The following is a 19,339-nucleotide window of genomic DNA, read 5'->3' as shown; positions in this document are numbered from 1 at the left end:
ATTATTATTATTATTATTATTATTATTACACGCACACGAGGCCTATGTTACCTCACACAGTATGGCAAGAGACCAGCCCGGGCCATTAGCTGCAAACTATAATAATTTGTGTGTTCGATTCTGTTCCTTCTCCTTTCAGTAATGAAAGTTTTTGTTAAACGACACACCCACCCCATGTCTTTGTATGTAATAAGTCATTTTTGTCTAATGTATATTTTCAGCCTTCGGGCTGCAGAACTTTTTCAGTAATCCGTTAATTTTTATTATTATTATTATTATTATTATTATTATTATTATTATTATTATTATTACACACACCATGCTGCATTTTGTAACTTATTAAAGTACACAATGAAGATACATTCGCCCGCAATTCGTAAAAAATTTTATTCACAAAAAGGAGAAAATAATAGCCAGTAAAATGACTTAATATTATAACATGACAAAAACAAATCTAATGTACACAAACATCAGAGAGGTCACGGGGGGAGTCAGTGTGTTAGTCCCTCCAAGACGACAACGGAGCTTTAGTGTCCCAAGAAAACAGAATAAGGAAGAAGAGGAGAAACAATACATTATTAAGTTATGAAGAAGAAAGGGGGAAAAGAAGGACGAGTAAGACAAGGCGACAAAGGACGAGATCGTTGTTTGTTTTTATCCGGTTGCAAGTCGGAGCTGCACTCAAATATCTGAAATACAAGAAAGCTGACGGTGTTGGTGGAAAATTAAAGGCATTTATTCGGTAGATAGAAAACTTAATACCTGACGAAATATAAAATAGAGGAAGAAGAGCCAACAGACTGCACGGGAACAGTAAAGGTAAGTCCCCTTCACTAGTGCGTTTACAGGGACTCATCATATAAACATTTCACAAATCATTACGCTGATATATTTGTTTTAATATTGTTTTAATTTGATTCCATAATATGTTTACTATTGCGAATAACCTTCTGTCGAATATAAACAAACACAGGTCTGCCACCCGGTACAAAACCTGATGAGCTCCTGTAAACGCACTTGTGATGGGAACTGTACATACTTCCGGCAATAAAAAAAACTGCAGCAGAAACAGCGCATCATCAAATAGTCAACTTCACACACACACACACACGCACACGCACACACACACACACACACACACACACACACACCAAAAACTTCAACCTGGGAGAAATATGTGTGGGTATTGAATAGGCTGCTGTGGTGTGGAAGCAGAGAGACATATAAACTAGAGGGATAATGAGGAGTTAGATACGTGAGGGAACTAAACGTAAGAGACATGGGGGCAAATGATGGTTTGCTTTGTGAATGTCGAAAGGGATTTTAAGAAGAGAACAATCTGCGTGAAATTAATGAAGACCTAAAAAAACGGAGATGAAAGGAGGATAAAAAGACATATTAAGCCACATTACATGAAATAATAACCACCAGACATCAGAGTAGCCGAGTGTGTGAGAGGAGTTAGACATGGTTGTAATTGATTTTTCTAAAGCCTATACTGTTGTTCTCAATACATGTTATCGTGATGATGATGATGATGACTGAAAGAAAAGAGAAAGTTGTGGATGGAGTAAAGGTCAGAACGTGTCACTGAGAGAGAGAGAGAGAGAGAGAGAGAGAGAGAGAGAGAGATGCTCAGGGAATGACAAATGACTCGGAAGCGATTCTGTGAACACGACAAAACATAACTTCAATTACTCGGAAGAAACTGTAAATATTATGATAAATGGTCTCAAAGTAGTGACTCAAGTGACAGTCTCAAAGTAGTGACTCAAGTGACAGTCTCAAAGTGGTGACTCAACTGACAGTCTCAAAGTGGTGAATCAAGTGACAGTCTCAAAGTGGTGACTCAAGTGACAGTCTCAAAGTGGTGACTCAAGTGACAGTCTCAAAGTGGTGACTCAAGTGACAGTCTCAAAGTGGTGAATCAAGTGACAGTCTCACAGTAGATCAAGGGTCGCAAAAGCAGTTGTTGTGGGTTGTAGTTATTCAGGGTTCAGACACACGACACGAGACGACACCGGGATGACATTAAAACTGTTGAATGGTTAGGTTAGGTTAGGTTAGTTTGGAGGAAATGAAAGAAAGTGAAACGTTCTAAGGGATGAATCGGCGGGAAGGCAAAATGAAGCCAAGATGAAACCCCAAAAGAGGTCAAAATGAACCAAAAAACTGGACTGTGGGAGCAGGTGGAGGGCGGGCGGGGTGGGTCACAAAAATAAAAAGAATTAAGTGGTTAACTGGAGAGACCGGAGGAAATATATCCCAGAAACCTGCTCTGGGTCACGTAACCAACCACAACCACGACGGTGACAATTATCTCCTTGTATATATTTATTATCAAAGAGTTAAGGAACGACAAAAGGTCTCAACTCCGTATTAAATTACATAAATACAAAATGAAGAATTATTCATGTATACTTTTGTAATGTTGTGTTCCGAGAAAATATATGAATATGGTCACCTGAATTATGTAATTTGTAAAGAGTAATTGACACAAACTATGAAAACTATACTTAACAAAAAAGGTAAGACAACTTGTCCTAGTTAACGAAGGCGACACACTCACCGCTGAGAAAAATGCCGCACCAGGAGACTCAGCGCAACTTACGTACTACCTTTATCCATCATGCATAATTAAGTAAAAAGTCTAATCACCTTCATTTCAGGCAATATATCATAAATTAGGTTGATGAAAAAGAGAAGAAAAGGTGGAATTTTTAATTAACATGTAAATAATATCATAAAGACAGTGAACAGTATTCAGGTACAACAAACATTGCACGAGAGTTGTGGTCCAGCCAAGTGGGTAGAGAGGCAGCGGGGAAAGGTTAACAACTCGTGAAAATCAGTTCATTACATTCACTGGGAGAGAGTAAATGAAATAGCTTGTTGGTCTCACGGTAGTCAACACAGTAACCGGGCTGGATCCATTTATTGATTACAACACAACACCTGTAGAGCTTGCATACCTATGTGATCAATATTGTGCTTCTAACGCATAGTCTTGTTCTAGCTAATACAAGCGTCTAATGCATAAAACGTGAGGTAAGCCGTGCCTTTTATGATATTAATTATCAGCTTTACCAAATACTGGAGGCACCATGGCACTGTTGGAGTGCAATGACCTGGCACTTGGAGGGGGCGGGTTTGCTCACGGGAGGAGACAAAGGAGGGGGGGGGGCAGTTTCTCATTGCAACTTGGTCATGGAAGAGTTGCATGTTTGCATGTTATTTACGTCTCTACCCGCACCAAGAAACAGCTTACAGTATGTTATAATTACAAGACAGGAGCTGCCTGTGTAGGACTGGCTTCCCTTAACGTAAACTCACCAACAAAACGCGTACACTTTGGGGGTCTTGGTGATGACAGAGCTACACTTCCTTCCGTATACCAACACATTATCAAGGGGATCAAGTAAGCCACCAGACACTGAATGATGGCAGGTAGCTCCTCGGTACACTACCACCATAACAAAACGCTGCGTAACCTACTAGCTACTGAATGCTAAGAATGTAGGAATGATAACACCTGCCTGGCCACCCTCCCTCATAGCAAGATATGGCCAGTGAAAACCCTATAATACACATTCAAAATTGAGTCAAATGGGAGTATGTAATAATACCATGTTTACAAAGCACGTTATCACATTCTTATATTAAAAAGAATTGGTGTATGAAGTCATAATACCCCGCTCCCCCCTCGAAGCCGACCAGTTTCTAATATTAACATGGCAAGTTTTTATTTACATGTATTCCTTCAGTGGTAAGTGATTAGAAATTAATTCACAATATAACAATAATTAAATAAAAGTTGTTTTGTATTATCTAATTTTATCCTCCACACTGAAAAACTTGGGAGGCGGCGGGGGAGGCGGCGGGGGGGGGATAAAGTCTTGGTGCTGTCCAATCGACCGTCTATGCGTCCGAGGACAAACTGCTTCCCAATAGTAACTTGAATTTCCAGGTAGCGATGAACCCGATACCTCATGGTCACCTTCGATTCAGGAATTGATTTTGCGGTCATTGGGTTACAAGGAACGTCACTGCTGCTGAACCTCCTCCACAGACCGAAAAACAGGACAAAATGGTACTGATATCGGTGTATCGTGTCCTTGGGAAGAGGAAGTTCCCGATCGATTTTGGGGTCAGGGAGACAAAGGTTTGAGGTCAGTGCTGCATACCTGGCCACCACAGTTTCACACTTCTCACCCTCCCTCCCTTCCTTCCTTCCCTCGGTGAAAAATGTTCGTGATGGAGGAGGAAGAAGGAGGAGGATAGGTTATGGTGCTGTGTATTCGTCAGTCTGTCCACAATTAACGAATATTTCACTCAGCGCATTGATACAAAATTCCATACATACATTCTTTATACACAGCTGATGAATCCTGTCGGTACTGGTGTTGGTCGGTCGGGGGAATCAACCACACTACTACTCAGGTGCTCTAAGTTACACCTGTAAAATATACAGTAAATGGTCCCAGAAGCTCGCCCGGTCATACAACTTGACCAGACTGAAGGCCCACTACACCTCAAGAACTCACCTAGCAACACCTAACCACGTGGCCTCACATACTAACCAAAACACACACATACAAAACTAAAGAAAAATGTAACAGTAAATGACCCTCTCACTTTGTAGAACACCAGACAAAAATACTGTAGTGCTATTTTAAATATTACCTAAAGGGGCAGTGTGGTGAAAATTACAGTATGCACACTTGTTTTTATAATAATCACTATCACACAGCTCAAATAACAGACGCATACGATTATAAAAAAATATATACAAGTTTGCTTTACAGATCCACCAAGTTCCTCTGACGTTACCAGCTCACCCGAGACAGCCAGCACACATCCTCCTCAGGTGAGACGTGTCTACCTGTCGATAAACACTTCAATAGTCTCCTCAGATGATTTATACCTGGCAGTTATGCTACTCCAGAATCTCCTCTTATGTTAAAGGATGTTAGAAAAGTCCCTGTGTGTTAACAATAATTAACAAAATAGTTATTCCTTCTTATACTCTACACTTTGTTCTTCTTTCAATAAATATCTACATGAACCATTTATTTACTGTCAGTAGAAAAAGGTAAACAAGTATATTTCTAATTACTGCAGGTGCACGGGGACTTCTCTAACACAAATTTGACTTCTAATGATCCTTAGATTCTACGGTCAAAGATAATTATTATGATACAGCTTTATTTAATTATGTGTATTATTGCGTTTTCTAGAGCAGGGGGGGGGGGGGTCGCAGCCAAGCAAGATGACCTACTCTGTATCAGTGGTAGATCGTCCTGGTGATTGGTGGGTACAGTAGTAGTATTCCTGTTTCACGCAAAAGAGAACTGATAGGTGGTGGTGGTGGTGGTGGAGCGAAGGTCACACCACACACACACCGCGGCTGCACCAGGTACGTGACTCTTATACTTACTGTACTGCCGCCCATCACCCTTTGACATTGTCCCACTAACGATACCAACCTTCCTCGTATAACCTCATAACTTAAGCCAACCCGTAATATTCATTTTTTTCTTTATTCTTGACATCTTAATTTAACTTTTTTTTAATAATTCTTGATTGGCAGTATATTTGCACAGCTCAGCCTTACACACTAATATACAGTCCATTACACACAGTGGTCTTGTAAGCTACACTGTATCTCACACAGTCTAAAGTCACTCTCATGGAAGATCCTGATATAATCTCTTATATTTTTTTAAACTGATTTTCTCCATTCGTTCGCTTCCTCTCTGCTAATCATAATCCACAATGGTTGCTGGGCTGGCATTAATCCCGCCGCCCAGGAATGAATTCTAACCAGTGTTCGATATCCACCTTTTATTTTTGGTCCACAATCACATGATACGCCACAACCAGCGTCTCAATTCACGATGATCCTGAGCGTTAAGTTGATCTCTTTAGCTGGTACTGAGAGAACATATAATATAGTTAAGGTAAAGTCCCAGGTGTAATATTTCTGCCAGCTTGAACATTCTTTCTGAGCTTCACTCTAAGTCAGATGGTTAAGTGTGTTTTTATGTCTGAAGTTACGAGGAAAATTCATCGTAGGAACCTTTGAGAACATTGGGGGGGGGGGGGGGGGAGCAGAAGTAAACACCTCCCGGTTCATTACTAAGAGTGCTTTTAGGCTGCGCTCTCTTGCATAAGACGAGGAAAACACAAACAAAAATGTGCCTACAACACCTGCAACGTGCACGCCAACATTCACACTTAGTTTTATTAGGCGAGATACCTATGGTGCGTGGCCACACCTACGGAGAGCTCTTCTTTATTACAACGTGCCTCGGTCCTCCCCCGCTACTCCCCTTCACACACGACATAAAACATAACAGTTTACTGGGTAATCTTGTAACCGCTTCAAATTTTTACATCTTTGGATAATACAGGAGACAGTTAAAGAAGGGATTGTAAACTCACAATATTATCTTCACGGCGATATATATAATTTACAGAAAGTACAGATAATACATCGCTAGATTCACTTTTTATGAGCATCAATACGTGAGGAATACACGAGAGAGAGCAGGTGAGGGGATGATGAGTGCGTAGTGGTGGAGGGCGGGTCTCCTGTCTGGCGGTGAACGGTGCCTGTAGTCACCCCCTCCTCCAGCGTCACGCTACAGTAGAGGGGAGTTTGGCTGGGACGGCGGCGGTGTGGGCTGGGAGGGATCAAACAGGCTGGCTGCAAGAGAGGGGGCGTCTCTCAGTCTGGGTGTAGCAACGGTGGCGTGGTGTACTGGGCAAGGGTCGGCTGCTCCCCAAATGCCAAAGGTGAGGCGGGAATGGAACATCAATAGCGCACCTAGGGCGCGTCGGCCTCTTCACCGCCGGTATCTGGTGTGGCCCGTGAGGCTTCTCCTACGCCAAGCACGCCCAGGTGTGCACCTCCCCCACACACACATAAAAAACGCACTGATAATACAGTATATGTTTTTGGGCGTTTCATTTAGCCTGGCCTCGCTACCAGAGAATGTAATACCTGCTCTGAAGGACTGATTAGCTGTATTTCCGTTTGCTTGCTCGTGCGTACCTGACCCGTCGACATGTCGTTTGATTTCACTTGCATGTCGCCTTGTCTGTAATCCTTCTTGCATGTCTGCCTGTCTGTATCTCTTCCTGTCTGTAGGCTTCTCTGTCCTCCTGACCACTCACCCACCACTCATCCGCGCGTTTCGCCAGTTTCATCTCAAAAGAGAATTCTGGTAGAGGTGGGGGGCGGCGGTATTATTCCATATCCTGCTGTCAACATCGGCCAGGAACAATGGCTCCCTCGCACAAGTCTCAGAAAACAACATGCGCAAATTATATCTCTGGAGGGTGGAGGGAGGATGAACATCGCGACGCATCAATTATTATGACTCCACTCTCATAATGGTTGGCGGGCGAGGTGTTCTCCTAGGTCCCTCCAGCGTGGCCAGCCGGTGGTGCGTGACCCTTTTACGATTCGTCTGACATAGCGGTACCACGTGTGCTCCCCCGTTTATAAAAATCCCGGACCCGCCCTGTCACTCTTAACGTGTCTTCCGCATTTCTCTGCTACCTTGTCACCCTGACTATCACACACTGTACCTGCCTCTCCCCCCGCCTGCCTGCCTCTCATCCTGTTACCTTGTTACCCTGACTATCTCTCACTGTACCTGCCTCTCCCCCCGCCTGCCTGCCTCTCATCCTGTTACCTTGTCACCCTCCCTGCCTCTCACCTAACCTACCGTGTTGCTGGTCTGCATGTCGTCACTCTTCCAGCTGAAATGATTTCCCCCCACAGAAAGTCTTCCTAGCTTACCTCTTATTTCTGTACACTACGCCTGTTTACCATCCAGCCTCCCTTATCTTCCATTAGTTCTCACAGCTACCTAGTGTGCAAACCACCTGCAAACCCTAACTGCTTACCTGTTCTACTGACTGCCTCACCATACCTGCATAACTGCTCGTCTTCCAACACAACGACCTGCCTTGTCACTTTACCTACATGCTGACTCCATAATTAATCTAGTCATCTTATCTACCTCCGTCTAATCTGTCTGTCTGCCTATCCGCCTGCCTGTCAACGAAACGTACTTGAGTTAGAGCTTTCCACATATTCCCCATCATAAACGGTAAATAAGCGACTCACAATGACGGGACATGACATATACTCTCAGACGAAACCAAACCAATGGATCCTATGAAGAATATTTAAGTGACGTAACGATACCATGCTTTTGATCGACTACTTGTACTGCTCCGCGAACAGAGATCAGCTAAAATCAACCAATAGAAACAAATGTGTGGAAATATATTCAATTCTGATTGGTTTGTAACTGCCCCTGAACACAAGGGAAGCGGCATTATCTCACAGCTAACACGTGTGATGATAACCTTCCTGACATTCGGCTCTGATGGTAAATATGGAGATGTGTTGCCCTCCCCTTCCCTTGTATGTAGCGTTGGGGGGTGGGGGCACTGACAAACCAAGATGTTCCCCTACCATACATACACACCGGGGGGAGGGGGGAGGGCATGGCAACATTATACCCACTACGTAAACATTAAAAACATTATGACAGGCAGTTAACGATACACTACCTGAGACAGTTAAAGATACACTACCTGAGACAGTTAAAGATACACTACCTGAGACACTTAACGAGACACTAAATGAGTCAGTTAACACTAAGCCACTCGACGGTAAATCAGTCAGTCAATATGCTACGTAATAATCACCGTGCATGAAAACACAACAATACGCTCGGTAATGTTGATTAGTGATACGCTACGTTGAAGTTCGCAAGAAGCAACGTCACCATGATGCTCTAAGACAACAGGCGGGATATTAGTAATTAATTTTGACGCGGCAGGTGTTACAGTAACCTTCGAGTGTAACAAGAAAGTGCAGGTGGGGCCCTTGGTGCAGGTGAGGCCCTTGGTGTAGGTGGGGCCCTTGGTGTAGGTGGGGCCCTTGGTGCAGGTGGGGCCCTTGGTGCAGGTGGGGCCCTTGGTGTAGGTGGGGCCCTTGGTGTAGGTGGGGCCCTTGGTGCAGATGGGGCCCTTGGTGCAGGTGGGGCCCTTGGTGCAGGTGGGGCCCTTGGTGCAGGTGGGGTCCTTGGTGTAGGTGGGGCCCTTGGTGGAGGTGGGGCCCTTGGTGTAGGTGGCGGGTGGGAGGGAGGACCACGTGAAGATTTAGGCTTATTTCACCTGATGATGACATACCTTAATGCTACCTCGGAGGGTTAGGTTAGGTTAGCGTTAAGGAGTGAACACCTGGTTAGGCAATAGACGAAATCTTCCCAGTGAACTAAATGTGCATTAAGACTGTGTATAATGTGTGTACAATCTATGTATATTATTACTATCAAATACATGTTGAAAGGTATAAATCACATTAAACCAAACTTATAATACTGCTTAACTAAAGAATCACTGACACACTTCATAAAAATAGCAGTGTTATGATTGTTAGCAGGTGTGAAAATGTAGGACTAACCTACCTGACCTGACCTGACAACGCTTCAAACCTACAGTTCCCACCTGACTGACCTGATCTCACACACCCCTGATGTTGCTCACCTAACACTGGCCACGCGAGGAACAATGGTGAGTGTAAACTCTAAACTAATCACTGGTTACTTTCCCACAATAAGGAGTTTAATGAAAAAGAAAATAGTAAATACAGTATGGAGACTATAAGATGAGCCGCCATTAAAGAACACAAACAACACCTAGAAAACCTATGCAATGAAGACAAGACCATGGAACAGTTTCTTAAAGGAGGCCCACACTGTCTCAGGTTGGCACGAAGACTGCTCAGGGAAAGCACAATGAAGGAACTATCACGTAGACGAGACACAGTTCAAGGAAAGTAACATGAACTATTTGATTACATTTCCTGGTATATTATTTATCTTTACCAAACGGAGCACAGTAAAGGACAATAAAAATTATATAAATAATATAAGTGTCCATAAATTACGCATATATTTTTTTTTGGGAGTCGTAAGTCCCACTGCAAGAGGTGACACTTCAATACAGAGACCATTACTACACACACATTCTAACTCTTGCAAACCATTTAAAATAACATTATATAGACAATACCAAACCTGTCTTATCTACGCTGTATAATAAACCCTATGTAAAGTGTACAACAGTGTAAAGGTGGGAGGGGTTTTATTTCACACACGCGCAAGCAAGCAAGCAAGCCAGCCAAGGGGGTGAGGGGGCCAGGTGAGAGAGCTGTGACTGGCGCCTTTCTGTCTGCTGGTACTCTGGTCCCCTGCCGCCACCACACCACCACCCCGTAGTACCAGCCACTGCACGCTCACCCACCACTATCATCACCATTATCATCATTATTACAGACAACAAAACTACAAGTTTCTATCGACCCTGCTAGCCAAGTCAGAAACAACGTCATTATTATATTGTTCGAGGCTATACGTTACCACCATCACCACTAATACCACCACCATCACCACTATCACCACCACTACCACCGTTAATACCACCATCACCACTATCACCACCACTACCACCGTTAATACCACCAGCATCACCACTACCACCACCACCATCATCACTAATACCCACCACCATCACCACTAATACCACCATCACCACTACCACACCGTTAATACCACCAGCATCACCACTACCACCACCACCATCACCACTAATACCACCACCATCACCACTAATACCACCATCACCACCATCACCACCACTACCACCGTTAATACCACCAGCATCACCACTACCACCACCACCATCACCACTAATACCACCACCATCACCACTAATACCACCATCACCACTATCACCACCACTACCACCGTTAATACCACCATCACCACCACTACCACCGTTAATACCACCAGCATCACCACTACCACCACCACCATCATCACTAATACCACCACCATCACCACTAATACCACCAGCATCACCACTACCACCACCACACCATCACCACTAATACCACCACCATCACCACTAATACCACCATCACCACTACCACCGTTAATACCACCAGCATCACCACTACCACCACCACCATCACCACTAATACCACCACCATCACCACTAATACCACCATCACCACTATCACCACCACTACCACCGTTAATACCACCAGCAACACCACTACCACCACCACCATCACCACTAATACCACCACCATCACCACCACTATCACCACCACTACCACCACCATCACCACTAATATCACACCCATCATCGAAACTACCACCATCATCACTACTACTAATACCACCATCATCACCACCACCACCACCCAAGTCACCCACCATCATTACCAGCAGCACCAACACTGACACCTTCCCCACCACCAGTGTGTGTGTGTGTGTGTGTGTCAAGGACGAGCACACCACGACGTAAACTTCTGGACGCTAACACTCAACACTTTCCACCTCTTATTGGTCCTGTGTTTCCCGCCTCGGAGGCTAAGTTGTAACCGTGTCGTCTTAACTTGGTAAATGCTGTAAATATTGACGGTGGGGCGGGGAGGTGAACACGTGGGCGAGGTGCAGCTGTTGGGGGTACAGGTGACACGATATAAACGCGTGTGTGTGTTCATAGTCATAGTCCGTTCGTGTGTCAACAACAAACCTTTCCTTTTAGACGACCTTTCTGAAAGCAACAAAGGTCTGGATAACGATGTGCAAGGAACAGTTCATTATAAAACCAGAGCCAAAAGCAGCTTCCGCAGCACTAGCACCTCCTAGGTTGTGTGGGAACGTCGCCTTGACCGGGCTTGTAGTTAACGGATGTCCATTTCTTGCTGACGCACGTAAACGGATGACAACACCTCCACACCCAATAGCAACATCTCCAAGCACGTACAAGACTTAAACAAATTTTACAGGGAAACTGGACAATTCCAATGAGGTTTGAGACCCGTCACCACACACCAAGACGAGTGCCTGGCCCTGACATCATTCCTGGAGGAGACTGACCAGCGCATCCTGCCGAAGGAGGTATACTACTGCACGCTACCCTTGCCATCACCTTTGGCCTCCCTTAAGTACACCATTAATGTTATGTAACCTGCGTCACATCCGGTCGACATCAACACTCACTATCCGCTTACTACGCCGCCTCATCACAGCTGGTATAGTTTTCACGGTCAAAACCCCAGTGCCAGAGTAAATCCACTTTCATCCCGAAAAACTTCAGTAAAAAACTACGTAAACTTAGTTTTTAATGCCAAACCTCACATACTCGTAGCAAAACTCGAAAATACATTAATTTCACAAGTTTAATGTTTACAAAGCTAAATCTTAAAAACTTATGGGGAATATACTGTGTTTGTATGTTACACGTGCCAAGATTATTGAACACCCATCATCCAAGAGGTAGGTAGGTAGGTGGGGGACACTACCTAACCCAACTAGTGAATGCTGTGTGGAGGTGATGTTTACCCGAGGCCTCATTAATGGCGAGGCCAGGGTGAGGGAGGGCAGGAGAAGTCACCAACCACTTACCATCACCACCAGAGTCTCTCTCTCTCTCTCTCCTCTCTCTCTCTCTCTCTCTCTCTCTCTCATGTAACGAAATAAAAATTCTCATCCCGGGTTAAATCAATCTGGAGGAGGGACGACGGTGAGCGACATATCTGTGTGGTGACGTGGTGAAGCCGTGAAGGTGTTATAGCTGTAGGTGTGGTGACAGTGTGGTGGGACTGCTGCACCTGGTGTGGGGGATGGTGGGACTGCTGCACCTAGTGTGGGGGACGGTGGGACTGCTGCACCTAGTGTGGGGGCTGGAGAGTATATCCCACTTTAAGCGCGTTGCCCCAAGGAAAAGCTTCTTTAAACACACCAGTGTTTGCTCCACTCCCCACAGCTCTCACCGAGTACTCTCACTACGCCTCTAACCTCTTCTGGCACCTCTCCATCCCTCTCTCTCGTTCAGCACCTCTAATTACTTTCTACGCATGTCACTACCTCTCTCAACTCTCACCTTCCTGCACCTCTTACAACGCTTACCAGTCATATAGGCCTACCTCCTTATCCCAAGTAGGACCTACAGAGGATTTTTAATGTCCCTTTTAGTATGTTAATGTTTATGCTTTTGTCTGCTAAGAAGAAAACGCTCTTTCATCCACCGTACAAATGCATCTCCTTCCACTCTGGAACAAGACCGTGCGTGGTGTATTGTGCGGGTCCTGCCACCTTTGTGTAAATCAATGTGGCTATACGCTGAAGATAATATCTGCCGTAATATCCAAACAAGTGCCAACATCTTCTTCAAGGAGCCGGCGTAACACGACCCCTTGAGCACCACTAGACACCCACCCCTGAACGTACTCTCGCAGGTAACCAACAGGAACTGCCACTATAACTTTAGGGGCTGGCTGACCTTGCAATTACGTTTTAGGAGCTGAGTGAGGCAGGTACGGTAACCTTCACACGACACACTAAACCAATTTAACACAGGACCTCTTCAAGACACGGGACCAACAACATGTTATCTAACCATAAACATTACTTAACAAACAACAAACTAATCCTACCTACAAACATCCATCTAGACTACTAACATATTAACCACATCTATTTAACATCCAACTAATTCTGGTGGAGAAACATACAACTAATCTTACAAAAACACTGAACCATTCCCAGCAGCTAATACCGGAAAAATGTTTATGACACACTGTTCTGGGAGAGGACTGAGACAAGAGGAGGGAGCTACACTAACATCTACATGACAACATCAAGAAGGTAGTGCACGAGCCAACCACTACTTACCCTCCTCATTGCGGTAAACTGCTCTCCACCATTTTCCAGTTCATTATACATCACGCTGCCATTCACCCACTTCTCTCTACTTACCTGCATAAACAAGAAGAAAAATATATTAGTGTTATGGATTTCAATTATTAAATAAATGAATAAATATCACAACAATAAAGAAAGTTAAACGAAATAAGCGTACAATAAAATATCTGGCCATGGTCGACATGCCCAGGCCACAAGCAAAAACTTTTAATATTGAGCTGGACCAAGACCGACTGTGGCCACCAGGGGGAAGACACAAACCAGCCTCGGGGATCCACAAAAATAGTGTCAGCATCCAGTAGTACTATCCACACCTTACCAAATTCTAAATCAAACACGAAAAAATATTGAAATAATTAGAACTATACAAATCCTCTCGTCACGACCCAATTAACAAAATCCCATTAAATCACAGTGACAAAATCCTGAGCCACATCTTAAGATATATATAATACGCAACAGAAAAAAAAACATGACAAATAAAGAGTTGATTATTGTACACACACTACTACAGTATATACAACCTCGAGTGTAGGGAAGGAGGGACGGAACAGTACAATCTAGTAGTCTATAGTACCCGCCCCCCCCCCTCGAACATTCGTTGCCGAGGACATAAAATAAATCACAACACACCGTACTACAAATCACAACACACGGTACCACAAATCACAACACACGGTACTACAAATCCAATATAGTTTAATAAAAAAAAAATCCTTTAATCCAAGTCAAGAAAATTTGCGGTATATTTTCATTAATTTGGCTCCTCCAGCTTATACAGTAAGGTATAAGTAACTTCTCCTTGGACGATGAAAACTGTCTTCCATTTTGGTCGTAGTAATTGATGGTGTCCCGCTAACCACCACATTAATGCAGCTGTCACAGAAGCCACAGATGCCCCCTCGCTGCCACTCCATGTTCCCTCTAGGTCAGTGGTTCTCAACCTTGTTTGCCCCATGCACCCCTTTCACCATATGTCAGGATGTCATTCCCCCCTCCTTTCCAAGATTGTCTGCCTCAAAAAGTGCATTCCAAATAATATGCATATAATACTGAAAAACCTTTATTTTTTCCATATTAGTACATATACATTTACAATTTTACATGGAATATTTTTATAGTGGAGTTTTACAAATTAAATGTCAATTGAAAAAGTTGATGGATTTATAAAACTTGAATAAAAGTAAAATATTTTTTTTTTTTTTTATAATAAATTACTTAACAGACCAAACTGAAGCATAATGCAAAAAACAAAAAGTTTAATAGAATACCAGGATATTGTAAATTTGTAATTAATTTTATTCAGATGAAGATTACAGTCAATGAGAAACCTGTGATTGTTTTTTCTTCGCCAATTCTGGGATACGCGGAGGAGTGCTTGAAAGGGCACAACGCAGGTCATTTTCTACCTCTAATCTACTACGTTGCTTCGTTTTAATTTGCAACAGAGTTGAAAAGCCTGACTCACAAAGACATGTCGACACAAACGGAAGCAATGCACGAATAGCTCTTTCTGCCACTTTTGGGTAGGAATCGCACATCAAGGGCTAAAATTCTGTGATTGATTTCTCTTGCTCCCGAATCAGTTCCCCCTTGGGGGGAATTCCCCCCTGGTTGAGAACCACTGCTCTAGGTCTACCGTATATACTCCAACTAAACCATCTCCTTGTACATTATCCTTCAAGTCTGACCTCATTTGATGTTTACAATTTCAATGTATCGACAGTAAAGAAACTCCCTTAATGCCCTGGGAGTTGGAGCGGCCCTGGGAGTTAATTAGCTCCCGATCTCTTAATGGTTAATCAGTCCCGCAAATTTGAACTCATTTGACCTTTGCCAACTCAAGGTGCTGATTGGACAATACATTCCTTTAATGGCCAGGTGACCTTGAGAGTAATCAGTAGTAAACCTCAGTGTGGTAATTGTATCTGTGAGTGTGAATATATTTCGACTTTATAATCTCTCAGGTTATTTATAAACAGAAGGTAATCTTAAGTGTCTTTAAAGGATAGGATAGGTTAGGTGACCTCGAGTTAAACAAAGTAATTATCAGCTTTAAATCACCATCCAATTAACATTTCCTACAAGTTCAGGATTTATCCATTAACTAAACTCTAGTCTACGTCTGGCGCCCCGAACGATCATCACAATTCGTACAAGTTGATTGGTCACCATTGGTCTCTTTTCAATAGAATTCCAGCAGCCAGCGAGCCAATCCCTTAAGTGCGGAGATAAGGGGCAGAGCTTAGTGGTTAGGTTAGTACTGACACACACACACACACACACACACACCTACCTCCATATAACACTTCCAATTTCATATAATCCGTTAGATGGGGGGGGGTCACATCTAACGAACCCTCGATATAACGGACTTTCTTCTCCATACAGTCCGTTAAATAAAGGTCTCACATCTAACGAACCCTCGATATAATGAACTTTCCTCCCCATATAGTTCGTTACATGGAGGTTTCACTATAATCACACCCACAATCAGAGACGATAGGTTTCGCGCTAATAAACCTAAAGACTCGATTTCCTATTCCTACCACCACCATCAGTCACACAGAGAGAGAGAGCCATAGGAAACTGTCCATAGTCACACACGGCATGACTCTCTGATCCGCCCTAGCTCTTCCAATCGAGGGGGTGGGGGAAAGGAAGGACAAAGGTGGAGGGAAAGGTGAAGAAGTAGTGGCGAAGGTGGGGGGGATGGGGAGGAGGGAGAGGCGAATGTGGGGGAAGGAGGATGAAGCAATTGAGTGAAGAGGGAGGAAGGAAGAACGAATGCTGGGAAAGGGAGACGAGAGATAAAAGAGGAGGGGGGGAGGATGAGGGAGAGGAGGGGGGGAGGGAGAAGATTAGAGAGAGGGAGGGGGGGGACAAGACAACGACATATATATATACACGCACAGGTCGTAGCACATTATTGACGTGTTGGTACTAAATAATATTACCAGAAACGTTTTAAATATTACCGATGTGTATAAATAACTTCCTCTTGGAGACATTGGTAAACAGTCCCTTGTTATACACTGATTTTTCCTTATAAATTCAAAGGTTTGTGTCACGTTTGCATCTGGTCCATTGGTCACCCATTTTCACATTTATTCGTCACTAGAGTTAATTCTCACATTAAGTCACACGGTGTTATTAACGTTATTTACACAGGCTCAATCATAACTCTCACGCTACCATTCAGGTGATCACAGTACACTCTCTCTATCCCCCTCCTTATATCTCTCTCTTACTCCACCTCTGCTTCCGTCTCGCAATTTATAATCTTTTGTCTCATTCTCTCCGTCTTCTCCCCTCTGTCTACCCCCTCCACTCTCCCACCTGTCCCCTCCGCCTCAGTTCTTGTCTGCCCACCATGGCCAAGCCGTCCTACTGCAGCCACCAATTACTGTGGGTAAGCCGACTACCCTGGGCTTCTGATAATGAGGCAGTAGCAGCATTGGGAGCGGGTACGCGCCACCACCTCGCCATGTGAAGGGCCTCATCACCGTCCATAACGGGCTGCTCTTGTCCGTGTGTGGCGACACAAACACAAGCTTACTGGCGAGTAAACAGCCAAATGAGGCATAGTCACTACGTCTACCCGACCGTGGGGCACAGCTCCCCCCCTCCCCCAACACACAATCGCTTCATCAAGTAAGTGTAAGTTACGTACCGTCAGAGGAGAGGGGCGGAACGCAGCTTCCTGGCGCGATTTTTTGAAACACACACACACGTCATATTTAACTGACAAACATAATATACCAAAAATTACTTCAAACAGAATACATTAATTATAAAATGTGTTTGACTCACAATTTACAATTCCTCTGAACCACCTGATGTGCTAGTGCCCCCCCCCTCCCTCCCTCCTGGGTTAATTAAGGTTAACCACCATCAAAGAGGCCTGTTTAATTATTTACTGCTCAGTTTACTTGTGTATATCTCGTATACCGTTTCGAAAATAGTTGTTTTTCAGAGACCTCAGTCCTGCATATCCATTCACGCACCCCAAAAAATTCATCAAATATTCAGGAGTCAAAGCGAGTGTCTTGAGTGTTTGTCGAGTGAGTGAGTGTGTGTGGGAGCTCAAGTGTGGCAGAGGTTATGGTGTTGGCCGGGTTAGTCAAGGCCGCGAGGTGGCCCTGGCTCCACTCACTCCACCTCACGCACCCGCCACTCATTGGACAGTAAGGTTCCGTGGGCGGAGGGGAGGGGGGTCCTCTCCCAGGGGTCACCATGCTCGAGTACCTTGAGGAAGTCAATTCACCTACTACCCTACTACCATTCGTAGTTATTATCTGTTCAACAGTCGTTCTACGATTAAAAACTATAATCACGTGTAAAGCTTCAGGGGTTGGGGATGTGTTGAGAACTTGTGGGATTCGCGTCATGTCATCCTGGGTGGTGGGTGACCTGACGCAGATGTGAGTCCCTTCCCCCCAGCCCCCGCTTAACGTTAATTACTTAATTGGCTAACACCATAATTAACTGTACCATCAGCCCTTCCGCTTCACCCTGTCTGTCTATTTGTTGTTACCTCACACCGTGTATAGAGTATTGTATACATAGACAACTTTACTACAGTCTTCTTCCTCTAAGGATGCTTGTCTTTTTAACCTATCCCCGCGTGCCACGTCTGTGTGGTATATGAGGGAGGTTAGTAAGGCGTAGGAACTGAGATCTACGGAGGCAGAACTGAGGTCACGAGAGAGCGAGGGGGAGATGAAGAGGGAGGATTAGATAATGAGGATGATAGAAAATAGACAGATAAATAAATAGATGGATAAATATAGATAGATACTCAGAAAAATCAACCATTTGTTCCAGGAGGCTGTTAGCGTAAACCTGCCGTTCTACAAGTCAGGACCACCAAGTACACTCCCACATGAAATACCAAAACTTCCCTTTCAAACCTTCTCACTACTAGACGTGTGACGCTCGTGTCATCCGCTAGCAACGTGGAGCAATGTTTGTTACCACATATTTGTTACGGTTCACTACAGCTTATTTCCATCTCATTTTCGTGTGTTTAAGTTATTCGACTGAGAAAACATATTACAAATGGGTCACACACACACGACTATGTACGTACACATCCTCACACGAACACACACAGGCATGCAAACAAACACCCACCAATACCTTACGTCACTCCACAAGGGGGGCGGGGGGCGTGCCGCACTCAGGTACACAAACACTTTCCCGTCTCACACACCTACAATACATTTACATTTTTTTTATCAAGATATTCACAGCGTTCCCTTCATCAACCTCCTCTTCTAAATATGTCAATTGTAATAATAATAGTAATAATAATAATAATAATAATAATTAATGTAGATCATACTTCTTCCATTGCTGTGTGAATAAAAATACGGGCGTGATGACTCGGGGTTGGTTCACATATTCCTAGAGTCAACAGTGAACGCTTGATGGCTGGGAAGGTCAACATGCTAGATGTGCGTCACTGAGGAGCCGCCCAAGGCATAGTCCATCTTAAAAGTGAAAGCTAAACCACCCAACATCGCATTTTC

The 19,339-nt window shown here is 44.0% G+C and overlaps 1 protein-coding gene across 7 annotated transcripts in view; it reads right to left on the bottom strand.

Moving 5' to 3' along the window:
• LOC121870991 (pumilio homolog 2-like) overlaps window positions 1-19,339 on the bottom strand; it is a 284,265-nt gene that overhangs the window by 201,955 nt on the left and 62,971 nt on the right. For all 7 annotated transcript variants that reach the window (XM_042373000.1, XM_042373003.1, XM_042372998.1 and 4 more), the window contains exon 4: window positions 13,776-13,859. In XM_042373000.1, coding sequence (XP_042228934.1) covers window positions 13,776-13,859 — 84 coding nt within the window. The remainder of the gene's footprint in view (window positions 1-13,775; window positions 13,860-19,339) is intronic.

This window comes from Homarus americanus, unplaced genomic scaffold (genome assembly GCF_018991925.1).
Source record: "Homarus americanus isolate GMGI-L3 unplaced genomic scaffold, GMGI_Hamer_2.0 scaffold52512, whole genome shotgun sequence".
NCBI classification, from domain to species: domain Eukaryota; kingdom Metazoa; phylum Arthropoda; class Malacostraca; order Decapoda; family Nephropidae; genus Homarus; species Homarus americanus.
Note: the sequence above shows the minus strand (reverse complement) of the source record. Positions and strands in the feature narration are given on the sequence as shown.